General features: G+C 42.5%; 1 protein-coding gene across 3 annotated transcripts in view; it reads left to right on the top strand.

Annotated features, from left to right (window-relative positions):
* PSME4 (proteasome activator subunit 4) overlaps window positions 1–13,890 on the top strand; it is a 243,830-nt gene that overhangs the window by 199,951 nt on the left and 29,989 nt on the right. For all 3 annotated transcript variants that reach the window (XR_016312594.1, XM_089676470.1, XM_089676469.1), the window contains 4 exons: window positions 731–939; window positions 1,915–2,000; window positions 4,342–4,470; window positions 10,750–10,905. Coding sequence is in view for 2 of the 3 variants with exons in the window: in XM_089676470.1 (XP_089532596.1) it covers window positions 731–939; window positions 1,915–2,000; window positions 4,342–4,470; window positions 10,750–10,905 (580 nt within the window). In the remaining variant the exon portion in view is untranslated. The remainder of the gene's footprint in view (window positions 1–730; window positions 940–1,914; window positions 2,001–4,341; window positions 4,471–10,749; window positions 10,906–13,890) is intronic.

Raw genomic sequence — 13,890 nt, 5'->3', positions numbered from 1 at the left:
TCATATATTTATGACGAAACGTGATTTTCTTTTTTCTTTTTTTTTTACTGGACATGTTTAATAGCAAAAAGTCTAAAAAAAAAATGTTGTTTTTTTTCTCAAAATTGTTAGACTTTTTTTTTATAAATAAAAAATGCACAGGCAATCAAGTACCACCGAAAGAAAGCTCAATTTCTGGGGAAAAAAAAGGACTTAAATTTCATTTGGGTGCAGTGTTGCATGACTGCGCAATTGCCAGTTAAAGTAATGCAGCGTTGTAACACAAAAACCGGCCTAGTCAGGAAGGGGGGTGAATCCTCAGGAGTGCAAGTGGTTAACACCCACAGTAGATTGCGTGAACACAGTGCGATTTCTATGCGATGCAGGAAACTCATCTATTCCTGTACATTTCCCACATCGTTGGGTTATTATAGAACGTGGGAACATGTTTGGATCACCTACAAGTCAATGGCACATTTAAAAAAAAAAACAGCTGGCAGGTATGAAGTGCAGGCACCTAGAGGGCATAGGTCTCGCTCTTCCTCCTAGTGATATAGCTTGCTCTTCCACTGTCCCAACCTCCCACACATTCCTACTGGCCAGTGAGGCAGCCCATGATAGTTATGGGCAAAATGTGATGTGTGATTGGCAAGGGAAAGCAGCTGAAGGCGAAGTTCTGCTGTAGCTTTGTTTTATCCATTGATTGATAAAAAATTTGGAGGGATTTTCACATTTGCCATTTTCACTACAGTGTTCTGACCTACATCTTCATGATCGATGTCTGCTTGCCAAACACCGCTCCCACCAAGTCTCCACGTATCTCTGAATTTACTGCCCGTGTCATTGACAAGCTAAAGCCTCTCATGGAGGCCGATGAGGAGATACAAAACCATGTCATGGAGGAGAATGGGGTTGAAGAACAGGATGAGAGAACTCAGGGCATTAAAATGATGAAGACAAGTAAGTGACCATTTGAGGCCTAAATCTATTGTAACCTATCATGAGCCCTATTGCATCATTTACTCGCATGGAAACCGGGCAGGTAGAGGTCTCTGGGAAGCTAGCAAACTATGGATATTACAGCACTTTTACTATTCCTAATGTATAACTACAGGCAAATCCTTTTTTTTCTATTTTGAACAGATTGGAGATGCTCCATGCTCCATTCTTATCCAAAGATATATTTGACCAGGTTTTAACCGCTAAGATCACCCTTTGGAACATGTTACATGCTCCACCTGTATTTAGGGTGGAACATATAACATGTTGTAGTTCCTGCCGCCAGTTCTGCCATTCTTCCCCCTCAGTGTGGCAACAGGCGGGGGGATCTTTTTGAAAAGTGCGGAGCTCCACCCACACGCCCATGTCATTCATTCACAGTTTCCTGTGAATGAATGGACTACAAGTACCGTCGGTCACCGTGTCTGATGGCTCATAGTTCTGAATGAATTGCCCTGCAGCCACGGGCGGACTGACCATTCGAGCACTCGGGCACTGCCCAAGGGCCCGGGGTCAGTAGGTGGCCTCATGAGATGCCCCTGGTACTTTTTATAGGCTTTTTTGGGTGTGGTTTGAGTGTGGACAAGGACACAGGGGCCCCATGATCCCCTATTGCCCAGGGGCCCCATGAGTTGTCAGTCCACCCCTGCCTGCAGCTTTCAAACAGACAGCCCATATGGAGTTAGGGGCTGAAAGCTGCAGGGCTTGTCTGCAGAAGCCTGACATTGCACCCCTGATCCACAGATTACGAGTGCAATGCTTTCCAGGCTCCTGCAGGTAAAGGTAATAAAGGCACATTTTTTTTTTCCTGAAAAGGTGCCCCTATCCTTTAATGGTGGGAATGTAAAAAAAATGTAATGTTAAGTGAGATTGTATGTTTACGTTTACATAGTTACGTTTAGATATGTGCAGTCTCATTCTGTTTTCTTCTTGCAGTACTGAAGTGGATCATGGCGAGTGCTGGACGGTCATTCTGTACGGCTGTCCCAGAACAGTTACAACTTCTACCATTGTTGTTTAAGGTCCGTGTATGAAGATAAACTACACATTATAGGACATATGCAGTTTGTTCCCATTTACTCCCTTTTGTGCTGTGTCCATATAGGCCAGACATGCTCTTAGTGCAGTCACATATCCCCCCTCTCGTGTCCAGCACAATTCAACATTATTAAAGGATAAGTTCACCTTTTGACAAAAAATAATAAATGCACATTTTTTTCCAGGTAAAAAAAATGTGCATTTACTATTTTTTTGTTTTAGGAGCCAGTAATGCAAAACTTATGCAGATCTTTCTGTGTATCTGTTTGCTTGTACCTCATATGGACAGCCAGATACATTCTCACAGGAAGACACAGTGAACTACCACATTAATGCACAGCGCCGTTCATTGAAAACTACAAGCCGACTGCCGCAAGGGCTGTCGAGACTTGTAGTTTTCCATTCACAGAACGTTGTGAATGAGTGACGCAGCTGGGCAGGCAGAGCCCCTCACAGACACGTTTTAAAAAATTGTGACAGCTAGCAGTAGGAGAAGATCCCCCGCTAGCTGTCACATCGGGAAACCGGGGGGGCTGGAGTTGTTTTCTTAAGTAGTATGTTGCACATTACACCCTGAATATAAGTGTAACATGTTACGAAGGGTGAACGTAACCTGTAAAGTGGAACTACACTGCATCTGAGCACCACAAACCAAAAATGTTGTTTGATTCATTTTTAGTATTCAACGCAAACTCCCCCATCCATCCATGTCTCCATGCTTTATTTTTCTAAGAAATCACTTTGAGATACACCTCCTGGCATTTATGGCCATGGCCATCTTGAATAAGGGCAGATGATTTATGTAGCATTTAGTTCCTGGAATCCATCTGCCCTTAGCTCAGGCAGGAGGGTGTGCTTAGCTGAGAAAAGCCCTCCTCCCATCCTGAAGACTCCTGGGATGTATGGCTAGCAGCACATAGATTAAAAATAGTCAATGTTGATTAACCACTTCCCGTCCGGCCCATGTATATAAATGACGGGAGCAGTGAAGGGGCGAGTTGCCTTTCATAAACGCGCCCGCCATTTTAGCCTGTACGGGCGGCACCGCAATCTGGGCACAGCGGAACACCAATCGCAGTATAAGACCTCTGTGTGAGGTCCCGATCATGTGATCACTGATTGGCCAATCGGTGATCACATGAATAGTAATAAGCAAGATGTCACTTCTGACATCATTGCTTACTACTAGTGAAATCGGTGAATGATCACAGAGGTCACATGATACAGGGCTATTCACAACAGCCTTGTACGATTTGACAAGCTGTGACCAATCACAGCTCACCCAGTATTTCTCAATGGCTGCAAGAATGCAGCCGGAGAGGAGAATTGATTGATTTTACAGCCTTTATGGGTGTAAAAGCAATCAGTGTAAAAAAAAAAAAGAAGAGAACTCATCACTCCCCACAAGTAGTGCAGTGTCACTATGGTGACACTGTACTGCTAGGGTGACCGTATGTTTAAAAAAAAAAAAAACATGAATAATATGAAAAAAAAAATAAAAATGTAAAAAAAAAAAATTTTTTCAAAATTATAATTTTTGGCTATAAAATAATTTTGGGTTTTTTTTTTACTAAAATGATAGCGGAATACATTTTGGCAAAGATTTATGAAGAAAAATTATTTATTTGCAAAATTGTATAAGAAAAACACTTTTTTTTTCCTCAAAGTTTTTGGAATTTTTCATTTTTATTTTCACTTTTATAGCAAAAAAAAATTAAAATCCCAGTGGTGAATAAATACCACCAAAATAAAGTTTTATCTGTCTCTAAAAATGCAAAAAAATTCATATGGGTACAGTGTTGCATGACAGCGCAATTGTCATTCAAAGTGTGATAGCGCTGAAAGCTGAAAATTGGCCTGGGCAGGAAAGGGGGGAAAGTGTCTGGACTGGAAGTGGTTAAGAGAGTGCATTTCCGCTTTAAGCATCAGAGCCTGAAAGGTCTTTAGAAACACTTTGTATAGCTTGAACCAGGGATCCCTTGTTGCACAGAAATTCTCAAAGAAACTTGCAGGCACCATAATGTGGTAATATTAGTCTGAATACATTGATGGATCTGACAAATTCACTTTTCAGTTTTAGAAGTAGATTTAACTGAAGACTGTATCACTGTATGAAGTGATCTCAGAATTGGCCATTGTAAATGTTCTAGTGCTCCTCATATTGTAGCGTAGGCAACCTTTGCTGTGTCTGTGGAATTTTGGTTCTGCCCAATATTGCAGAGTTCTGTACTGTCAGCCCTATAATACTAGACCTGTCCGCACTGCCACCTTGTAGAACTAGGGGAATTAGTGCCTTAGTATGCTAACAAAATTATTTTTCGTCAGATTGCACCGGTTGAAAACGACACAAACTATGACGAGCTTAAAAGAGATGCCAAAATGTGTTTATCCCTGATGTCTCAAGGGTTACTCTACCCCGAGCAAGTGCCCATGGCTCTTGAGGTGCTGAAGCAGGTGAGTGGCATGGTGCAACCTAATGTTCATAGAAGCTGTTTATCAGTTTTCCAATGTTGTCTTCTTTTCTTATGCTGGTTTAACCTATGTCAAAAAATAGAAAGGACACACCTTGATGATAATTAGGAAACCTAGGTCTGTCCTGCTATCTACAGGAAAAATGGACACTAGGCACATAGAAAACTGAAGGCCGTCTGTCCTGAGGTTATTACTCCTCTCCTGCTCAGCTGTACCAAGCAGTCCAAAGAGTGAATGTTTGCATATGAGGGGAGGGAGTTAAAGTGTGACTAAAGTCAAACATTACAAACCTGTTATAGTTACCTGCTCTGTGCAGTATTATTGCACTGAGTGGTGCCCATCCTCCTTTTCTAGGGTCCCACGGCAGCGATCTTGGTTCCTCCACACCTTTGTGTGTCCCCATACCAAGCCGCTTGCTATGGTGGCACACAGTGTCTGCGCGTTCCCGAGCCCGGACCCCACCCCCCATTGACTTCTCCATCATGTCCAACAACGCCACCATCAAACCCGCCCCGCAGGCCAGAGTACTTGGTGTCATGCTGGACTCCAACCTATCCTTCCAGCCCCAAGTCCAATCTTTAACAAACTCGTGCAGACTCCACCTCCGCAACATCGCCAAAATCCGCACGTTCCTAACCCCAGAAACCACTAAACAGCTCATCCACTCCCTCATCATATCACGACTCGACTACTGCAACTCCCTCCTCACTGGCCTGCCTCGCCGCTGGCTATCCCCGCTTCAGTCGGTCCTGAATACGGCTGCCAGACTCATCCACCTTTCCAACCGCTCCATCTCCGCCACCCCCCTCTGCCAATCCCTCCACTGGCTTCCGATTGCGCAACGGATCAAATTCAAAATCCTAACACTGACGTACAAAGCCATCCACCATACTGCCCCGAACTACATCACTGACCTAATATCCAAGTACTGCCCAGCACGCATACTCCGCTCCTCACAAGACCTCCTTCTCTCTAGTTCCCTGGTCTCCTCCTCCCATGCCCGCCTCCAGGACTTCTCCAGGGTGTCACCCATCCTCTGGAACTCCCTGCCCCAACCCATCAGATTATCACCTACTCTCCTCTCCTTTAGGCGCACCCTGAAAACCCACCTCTTCAGGGAAGCCTACCCCACCCCCTGCTAACTTGCCGACCTCCTCCACTCTTCCTACCACTCCATCCCCCACAGCTATCTCCTCCTGTACCACCATCCCCTCCCTCCTAGATTGTAAGCTCGAAAGAGCAGGGCCCTCGATCCCCTCATGTTTTGCATTGTATTGGTATTGTTCTGTCACATGTTCTGTCCCCCTTTGTAATGTACAGAGCTGAGCGAACTATTGGTGCTTTATAAATACTGTATAATAATAATATCCTTCAGGCCTGTTCAATAACCTGTCAGATCCACTTAGAGATAGTAAAACTGGAATCCAGAGACACCCCCCCTCCCCCCCAGAAAGGTAAACCAGAAAGGCAAACCAGAAAGGCCCTCACCACATTTGTTCAATAGAGAGAAATCCCTTTGGGGTGATCAAAATCGGATCAAATTGGGCTCCTTACAGGATAGTGTTGATACCTAAGAAACTCTCCTGGCTGAAGTGATGGCCACAAGAAAGGGTAGCAATGTCAAATATATGTTCCGAATAAGTTTGAAAGCAAGATTGTAACACAGACAATACTAGATTTAAATCTCATGGCTGGAGTGGAGACTTATTAAGGAAAGCAACATTTGTAGCACCTTGTATAGTAATTTGAATCAGAGAATTTTTAGCAAGAGGACGTTGCAGACCGTGGACTGTGCAGATACCTGACCATTAATGGTAGGAGCCAAGTGCTGTTCTAACCCCAACTACAGAATAGAAAAAACAGGATTCACCAAACAAGCATGTGGAGAATCCCCCATAGACTCAAAGCAAGCAAATGTAGGGTTTTCACATTCAATCATAAACCTTGTGGGAAGATTTTCAAGCCTTTAACTTAGTCAATATTACAAAATGCAAAATGCCCCTGTTTATCAGAACCGGGGTTTCATCATCCAGGATGTCAGTCAGCGACTCAGGAGCATAGTGGAATACCTATCCTTGAGATAACAGATTTTCAGATCTGGTAGAGGCAACAGAGCATCGGTTAACAGATAAACAAGGTGCCATGCTTTGAGACCAGCACAGAGCTATGAGAATGATGGAAAGCTCTCCCTCTCGATCTTTTGAAGTAGATGAGGTAACATTTTCAAAGGTGGAAATGCATAGGTCAGGGTGTACTGATCCTACAGCATTAGCAGGACATCTGCTGGATCTGGCATTCTCCAATGCAGAAATTTGTCCACCAACATCTCCGGATGGAGAGACTATTTCCATGAGTCCACAAGTTGTTTGCTGAGAATTTCCTCCTGACAGTTATCCACCCCAGGAATGTGTACTGCAGAAATCGCTTAAACATGTAACTCCACCTTGACAGCATAAACTACAGTTGCTGCAGAACTCCTGGTGTCCCTCAATAATTGATTTAAGCTGTGGTTTTGCCTTATTAAATCCAGACGGGATGACCAGTCAAAGGAGGGGGGGGGGGGGGTCAGTGAGGTAACAAACAACAAATTGATCATAGTTGCAGGATCTTGATTGGAAGTTTGGATTCCTCCTAAGACCAACAACCCTGAACAGACAAATGATCCAGGATTCCACCCCAACCCAGAAGGCTGTCGTCCATTGTGACAGCCTTCCAATGTAGGGGGGGAAAAAAACCTGCCCCCGGAACAATGTTGGAGACAGAAGCTGCCATGGCAGATTCAGCTTGGTTTGAGAATGCAAACATATCGTCTTTTCCATAGAGAGAGTGAATTTGTGCCATGCTGTGGAAATGTTTTATTGCTAAATTTGAGACTGGAGTTTGAGCAAATTGGACTGCTTCAAAGGGGTATACCATCAATCCCGGCACTCGCATGCAGCTCCACAGAGAAGACCGACTTTGGGATTTAATTTGCTGAATTTAATTCTACAGTTTCATCTTCTCCTGCGGTGGGAAGACCTTGGCCTGAAATGTATCCTAGAAAAGACTCAAATACTTCAAGCAATAAGATGAAATCAGAGATGACTTCTTGAAGTTCATGATTAAATGCAATGTTAACCGTTTCAATACCGGGCAATTTTACACCTTCCTGCCCAGGCCATTTTTCAGGTTTCAGCGTTCTCACAATTTGAATGACAATTGCGCGGTCATACAACACTGTACCCAAACTAAAATTTTATCATTTTCTTCACACAACTAGAGCTTTCTTTTGGTGGTATTTAATCACCGCTGGGGTTTTTATTTTTTGCTAAATTAACAAAAAAGGACCAAAAATTTTGAAAAAAAAACACATTTTTCTTTGTTTCTGTTATAAAAGTTTACAAATAAATAATTGTTCTTCATAAATTTAGGCCGAGATGTATTCTGCTACATGTCTTTGGTGAAAATAACCCAAATTAGGATGTATTATTTAGTTTGTAGGAAAGTTATAGAGTTCACAAACTATGGTATAGATCTGATTATTGATCAATCCTGAAGTACTGACAGCCAATCTAATTTCTTGAGGTCCAAGAATGTCAGAATAGTACAGATATCCCCAAATGACCCCTTTTTGCAGAGTAGACAGTCTGACGTACTTCATAAGAGGCATGGCGAGTTTTTTGAAGTTGTATTTTTTTGTCATAATTTTTCCGAAAATGAAAAAATGAAAAAAATTATTTTCACTATTTTTTTTTTTTTACATACTGTCACCAGTGCAGTACAGCGTCATCATATAACTGGCATGGCGGTGAACAGGGACACTGGTGACAGTATGAAAAAAAATATATATTTTTTTTTTATTTTTTTATTATATTTAATTTTTTATTACATTTTTTTTTATTTTTTTTAAGATTTTTATTTTATTTATTTTTTTTTAATTTTTCATTTTTTACTATGACCAAAATAGTACAATGTTACCATAGTAACATTGTACTACTTTGGGGAAGTGATCAGTATTTTTTTTTTTTTTACACAATTTGCTTATAGCAAAGAATTACTTTGCTATAAGCAAGCATTTACCTGAATGAAATCGATTCATTAAGCTTTTTTTTTTTTTTTTTTTTTTTTTTTGTGCTTAGCTGTGATTTGGTCACAGCTAATCACATGACGTGCATGTGATTAGCTGTGACCATTCACAGCTAGGCACTATTGTACAATGGATGGCATCATGAATGAAGCCATCCATGTATACAACTGTCATGTGACCTGCTGTGATTGGTCACAGCAGGTCACATGGTACCAGCAACGGGAGCCGGTACTCGGATCTGTCATCGGCCGTGTCCGAGGTGCACGGACGGCGACAGATCACACTGCTGCGCCGCTCTGCACTAGCGCAAATGGCGCATGTGCGGGAGCACGCCAAATGGCGTGCACCCGGAATGGAGGAGCACATCTGAAGCCGCCAAACGGCCATTGGCCGGGCGGCTAATGGTTAACTAAGGTCTGCATTGTGATTGCTACATTGGAATCCAAGGTCAGAGGGGTGGTTTGTGATAGCAGAAGATCATTCAGTTATCCATTGAATGGAATACACAGCATTGGTATAAAGAGTTTTATGAGACTGAAGGGTAGGGCCAAGAACTGATGGTGGTTGTCAACAATGGCAAAACATAAATTGCTGGTGACTTTGTAAAGATGGGAATATGTAAATTTGCAGACTTTTTTGATGGATGCGAAGAAGACTCTTCAATGAACAGAGGCAGTAACTGACCAAATAGATTCTGTCCGAAATCATTGAAAACTAACAAAGGCATAGAGAGCCTGTACATCCAAGATCGGACAAATGCCGTATTTGAATTTTGAAACTTTAAACCAAATTGAATAAAGACCTTGAAAACGTTTAGTTGAAGCCATGCCTAAAATGACTGAAAAAAGTCCACCTAACACGGGAAAACAAAAAATAAATTTGGAGGATGGAAACAAAACTCCCTAAGCTCAAGCGGATGGAAGAAGACCTTTTTGTGTCCAGGAACTGGAACCTGACATGGAGGAATAAAAGGAATATTTTGATGCAGAATACGGGGAGGGGCTGACCTCTAGTTTTCTGTGTGCTTAGTGTTCATTTCTCCTGTTGGTGCTTAACCATTTGACTGCCAGAACGTTTTACCCCTTCAATGACCAGGGCATTTTTTTTTTTGCTAGTCAGCACTGTGTAACTTTAACTGGCAATTGCTTGGTCATGCAGCACTGTATGCATATTAAATTTGTATCATTTTTTTCACACACATTTTTTTTTTTTGGTGGTATTTAATCACCACTGGGTTTTTATATTTGAAAATTGATCGATCCTTATGTACTGACATTTGTCTTATTTCGTAAGACTCTAAAATGCCAGGACAGTACAAATGACCTCTTTTTGGAAAGTAGACAGTCCAAGGTATTTAGTAGGAGGCATGGTGAGTTTTTTGAAGTTGTGATTTTTTTGTCACATTTTGGAAAATTAAGAAATTAAATAAATTTTTTCCCCACAATTTTTTCACCAGTGCAGTACAGCGTTATCATATGTCTTGTGTGGCAGTGATCAGGGATACCGACTGGTGACAGTATGTAAAAAAAAAAAAATAAATACATTTTACTCATTTTTGTTTACATTTCTTTTACTGTTTATAAGATCTATTTTTTTACATACTCTCATCAGAGTAGTTTTGTGTGACTATAGTAACACTGTACTTCTCTGGGGGTTATCAGGGATATTTTTTATTATGCTGTTATTGCAATCAACAATGATGATCACTGTTATAAGCAATAGTTTTAGCTGTCATGAATGGTTTTTATTCATGACAGCTTTCTTACTATTGTGATTTGTGATTGGCTACAGCTAAGCACATGCTACAGGGTGCCAGGTACCATGTGATAGCCATGGGCCAATCACAGCATCACAATGGTAATCAGTCATGAATGAAAGGCATTCATGACTGTTTTGTTTTACATTGTAACCATGTGATCGCTATAATTGGTCATAGCGGTCACATGATACCCTGGCCACTCACAGCTGCTGGTTACTGAATGCTTTGATCCGTTGTGTCCACCGGACTGCACCGCTGGGTGCTCCAGGGCTCAGCCCCAGCTGAGCCTGTATCTGCCGCCCACTCTCAGTAAAAGTATTGTGGGTGGACAGCATATGGTTAATTCTCATTAAGCTATATCCCTTAATTAACAAGAGAGAAAGTCAATTTTACTATAAAAATATGATATATTTGTTTTGATCTTGTTTTCCCTCAGACTGCAAGAAGCAGCTCTTGGCATGCCAGATACACAGTCCTGACATATATCCAGACAATGGTCTTCTATAACCTCTTCATATTCCTTCACAATGAAGAAGCTGTTCAAGGCATCAGGTGGTTGGTTCTACAACTAATGGCTGATGAACAATTGGAGGTAATGTGCATTATATGTAAATTGGCCATTTTACCATGCCTGAGTGAGCCCAAAATGTAGTAATGTAATAATAGGGATAACCTCTCTTTGAAAAAGCTGCTAGATACTATATAATACTTTTTTCTCATATTTTTGTAGCAATGATGTGTGATACTTGCGTCCACTGACTGCATAGGAACTTACTGTCTGTCCCAAGGGCGGCTATATAAGTGCACGCACTAAAGCAGGGTATACACAGACCGAAAATAGGCCAGTTCAGCAGGAACCAGCTGACTTTCAGTCTGTGTGTACTGCTGTCTGTTCAACAGAAGCTGGTCTAACTACTGATTTCTGTCCAACTATCCTGAAAAACCAGCATTCGATCAGCGCTTGTAGCCAAAGACTGTAGTGCTGATCTGTGTGTTCTGGTAGGGGGGGAGGGGGGAGTCCCACCTGTCAGAATACAGAAATACAGAATTGCAGCAGGGAAGATACCTGCATTACGCATTGTTTGTTTTAATGCGGGAATCTGAAAGTTTTTTCTTTTTTTTCTTTTTTTTTTTTCAACCCGCTGGTAACTTCCTGAAGACATCACAGCACCCTGCCTCAGTACAGCTCTCAAGAGCCCTCAGCACTGTTGCAAGTAGTAGGCAAGCTGTTGGGAGAGTTTGCACAAATATTACTTTGCTTTGGTGGGTGGATGGCTTCCTAGGCAGCAGGGGCGGACTGACCATTTGGAAACTCGGGCACTACCCGAGGGCCCGGGGCCAGTAGGGGGCTCCATGGGATGCCCCTGGTACCTTTTTCATAGGCTTTTTTGAGTTTGGGCAAGGACACAGGGGCCCCATGATCCCCTATTGCCCGGGAGCCCCATGAGTTGTCAGTCCGCCCCTGCAAGGCAGGCTGCATTTTGCATGCAGACTGTTACACCCACGTGTGGCACTGAGTCTCCATGATTGAAGGAACTGAAATCCAACGACTGAAAGGGGCAGACCAAGGACAGTCACGCTGGGAAACAAAGGGCTAGGTCAGACTTGGACATATTGCGGCCTCACTGAAGAAATTGACAGGGTCAGAGAGGCACACTCACAGATGCCCATGTGGAGAGCAGCAAGAACTAGGAGAAAGCTTGGGGTGGTGATCTGTACAAAGGGGAGGATTGGTTCTGGTGGGAGAGTGTCGCCTAGGATATATCCCGACCCTCTCCTGCTACTCTGCTACCCAGGCAAGCTCTTCCTGTCTTTGCACATGCACGCTGCAAACCACAGGAGCTCTGTATCTGTTCTTCTTTCTAGGCCAAGATCTACAGACACCCATGTTGTACTATATAATAAAAAATGGTGTAGCGCTATATCATAAATCTACAAAGGAAATAACCACCTTAATTATAATATATAGAAACAAAATATAGATGGCAGTTTATTTCAGGTACTTCTATAGCGCCGTCAATTTACGCCGCGCTTTACATACATATATTGTACATTCACATCAATCCCTAACCCTCAAGGGGCGTACAATCTAAGGTCCCTAACCCTCAAGGGGCATACAATCTAAGGTCCCTAACCCTCAATGGGCGTACAATCTAAGGTCCCTAACCCTCAAGGGGCATACAATCTAAGGTCCCTAACTCACATTCATACATATACAGACTAGGGACAATTTAGACAGGAGCCAATTAACCTACCAGCATGTCTTTGGAGTGTGGGAGGAAACCGGAGTACCCGGAGGAAACCCACGCAGTCATACATACAATAGCAAGATAAATCCTAATATTGTGTTAGATCTGACAGGATCTATCAGGTGTCTAATAGGTGGTAAATCGTGCAATATTATGGTCCTATTTGGAACCTTAGTAACTGACGATACTTGTCCCCCAAAGGGACCAACCCAAGATATTAGAGTGATATATACAAAGTGGGTCCCTATGTAGGGATGTATAACTATACCGACAAGTGATCAGTGTAATAATCCACATCTACTGTTAAAGCATGTTCAATAGCCAATGTCCAGCATCGTTAATAACAAATATATAGACTCTTCTTCATAAGAGTGCTCCAGTGCTGGTGCAAGCGGTGAGTGTAAATCCTAAATGCTGTACTGATCTCAAACTTTCTCCTTCCAGTCGCAGTGTTTTTCAGAGGACATTTGATAGGAGGAGGAGGTATATCACCTCTTCACCACTTGATTTAACCCTATAATGCCACGCTACCATACACAGCTGCACCAGATTTTACACTCTCCATTTTTAGCAAATCAAAGCCACTGGGTATATAGAAACAGTAAGTCGTATGTTCAAGTAGTTGTAAACTTCTGAAATGAGAAATGAACAAAGCATATCCTTCTACAGTGTCACGTTCTTCAATTCAAAGCACCCGTGTAATTTCTGTCTGCTCTGTCCTTCCTTTGATGTCAGCATGAGTCACTTGTGACCGTTTATCCCATGGATGCTCAACCTGTGGCCCTCCAGCTGTCGCGGAACTACAAGTCCCATCTTGCCTCTGCTTTTGAGAGTTATGCTTGTAACTGTCAGTCTTGCAATGTCATGGGACTTGTAATTCAGCAATAGCTGGAGGGCCACAGGTTGAACACCCATAGTTTATCCTGACAACCTTTGAGATGCCTCATCCACCCTAGCACATAGCTGATTGACAGCCTCAGCTGTGCAGGTTTCCCTATGAGACTGTGTAGAGGGCGTGTGTTCACTCCCTCCACTCTGGTCTCAGATTATATTCAGCTTTCTGCTCTGTGCTGTGCATTGTGTGATGTTAGATCACCACTCTCTGCCTTCTAGAAGCTGAGAAATATCCTTTGATCTGTATAATTTGAATGGATCTGGAAAAGAGAGGGCTGCAGACACAGGTACAGCTTATGAATATATGTAATGGTTTATTATCACTTTAGGAGCTTTTCCTCATAGCATTAACCATTTCAATACCGGGCAATTTTACACCTTCCTGCCCAGGCCATTTTTCAGGTTTCAGCGCTCTCACAATTTGAATGACAATT

This window comes from Staurois parvus, unplaced genomic scaffold (genome assembly GCF_062004578.1).
Source record: "Staurois parvus isolate SC_StPar_1 unplaced genomic scaffold, SC_StPar_1.0 ptg000169l, whole genome shotgun sequence".
Lineage (NCBI taxonomy): Eukaryota > Metazoa > Chordata > Amphibia > Anura > Ranidae > Staurois > Staurois parvus.
This window is presented reverse-complemented; position numbering and strand designations above follow the sequence as displayed.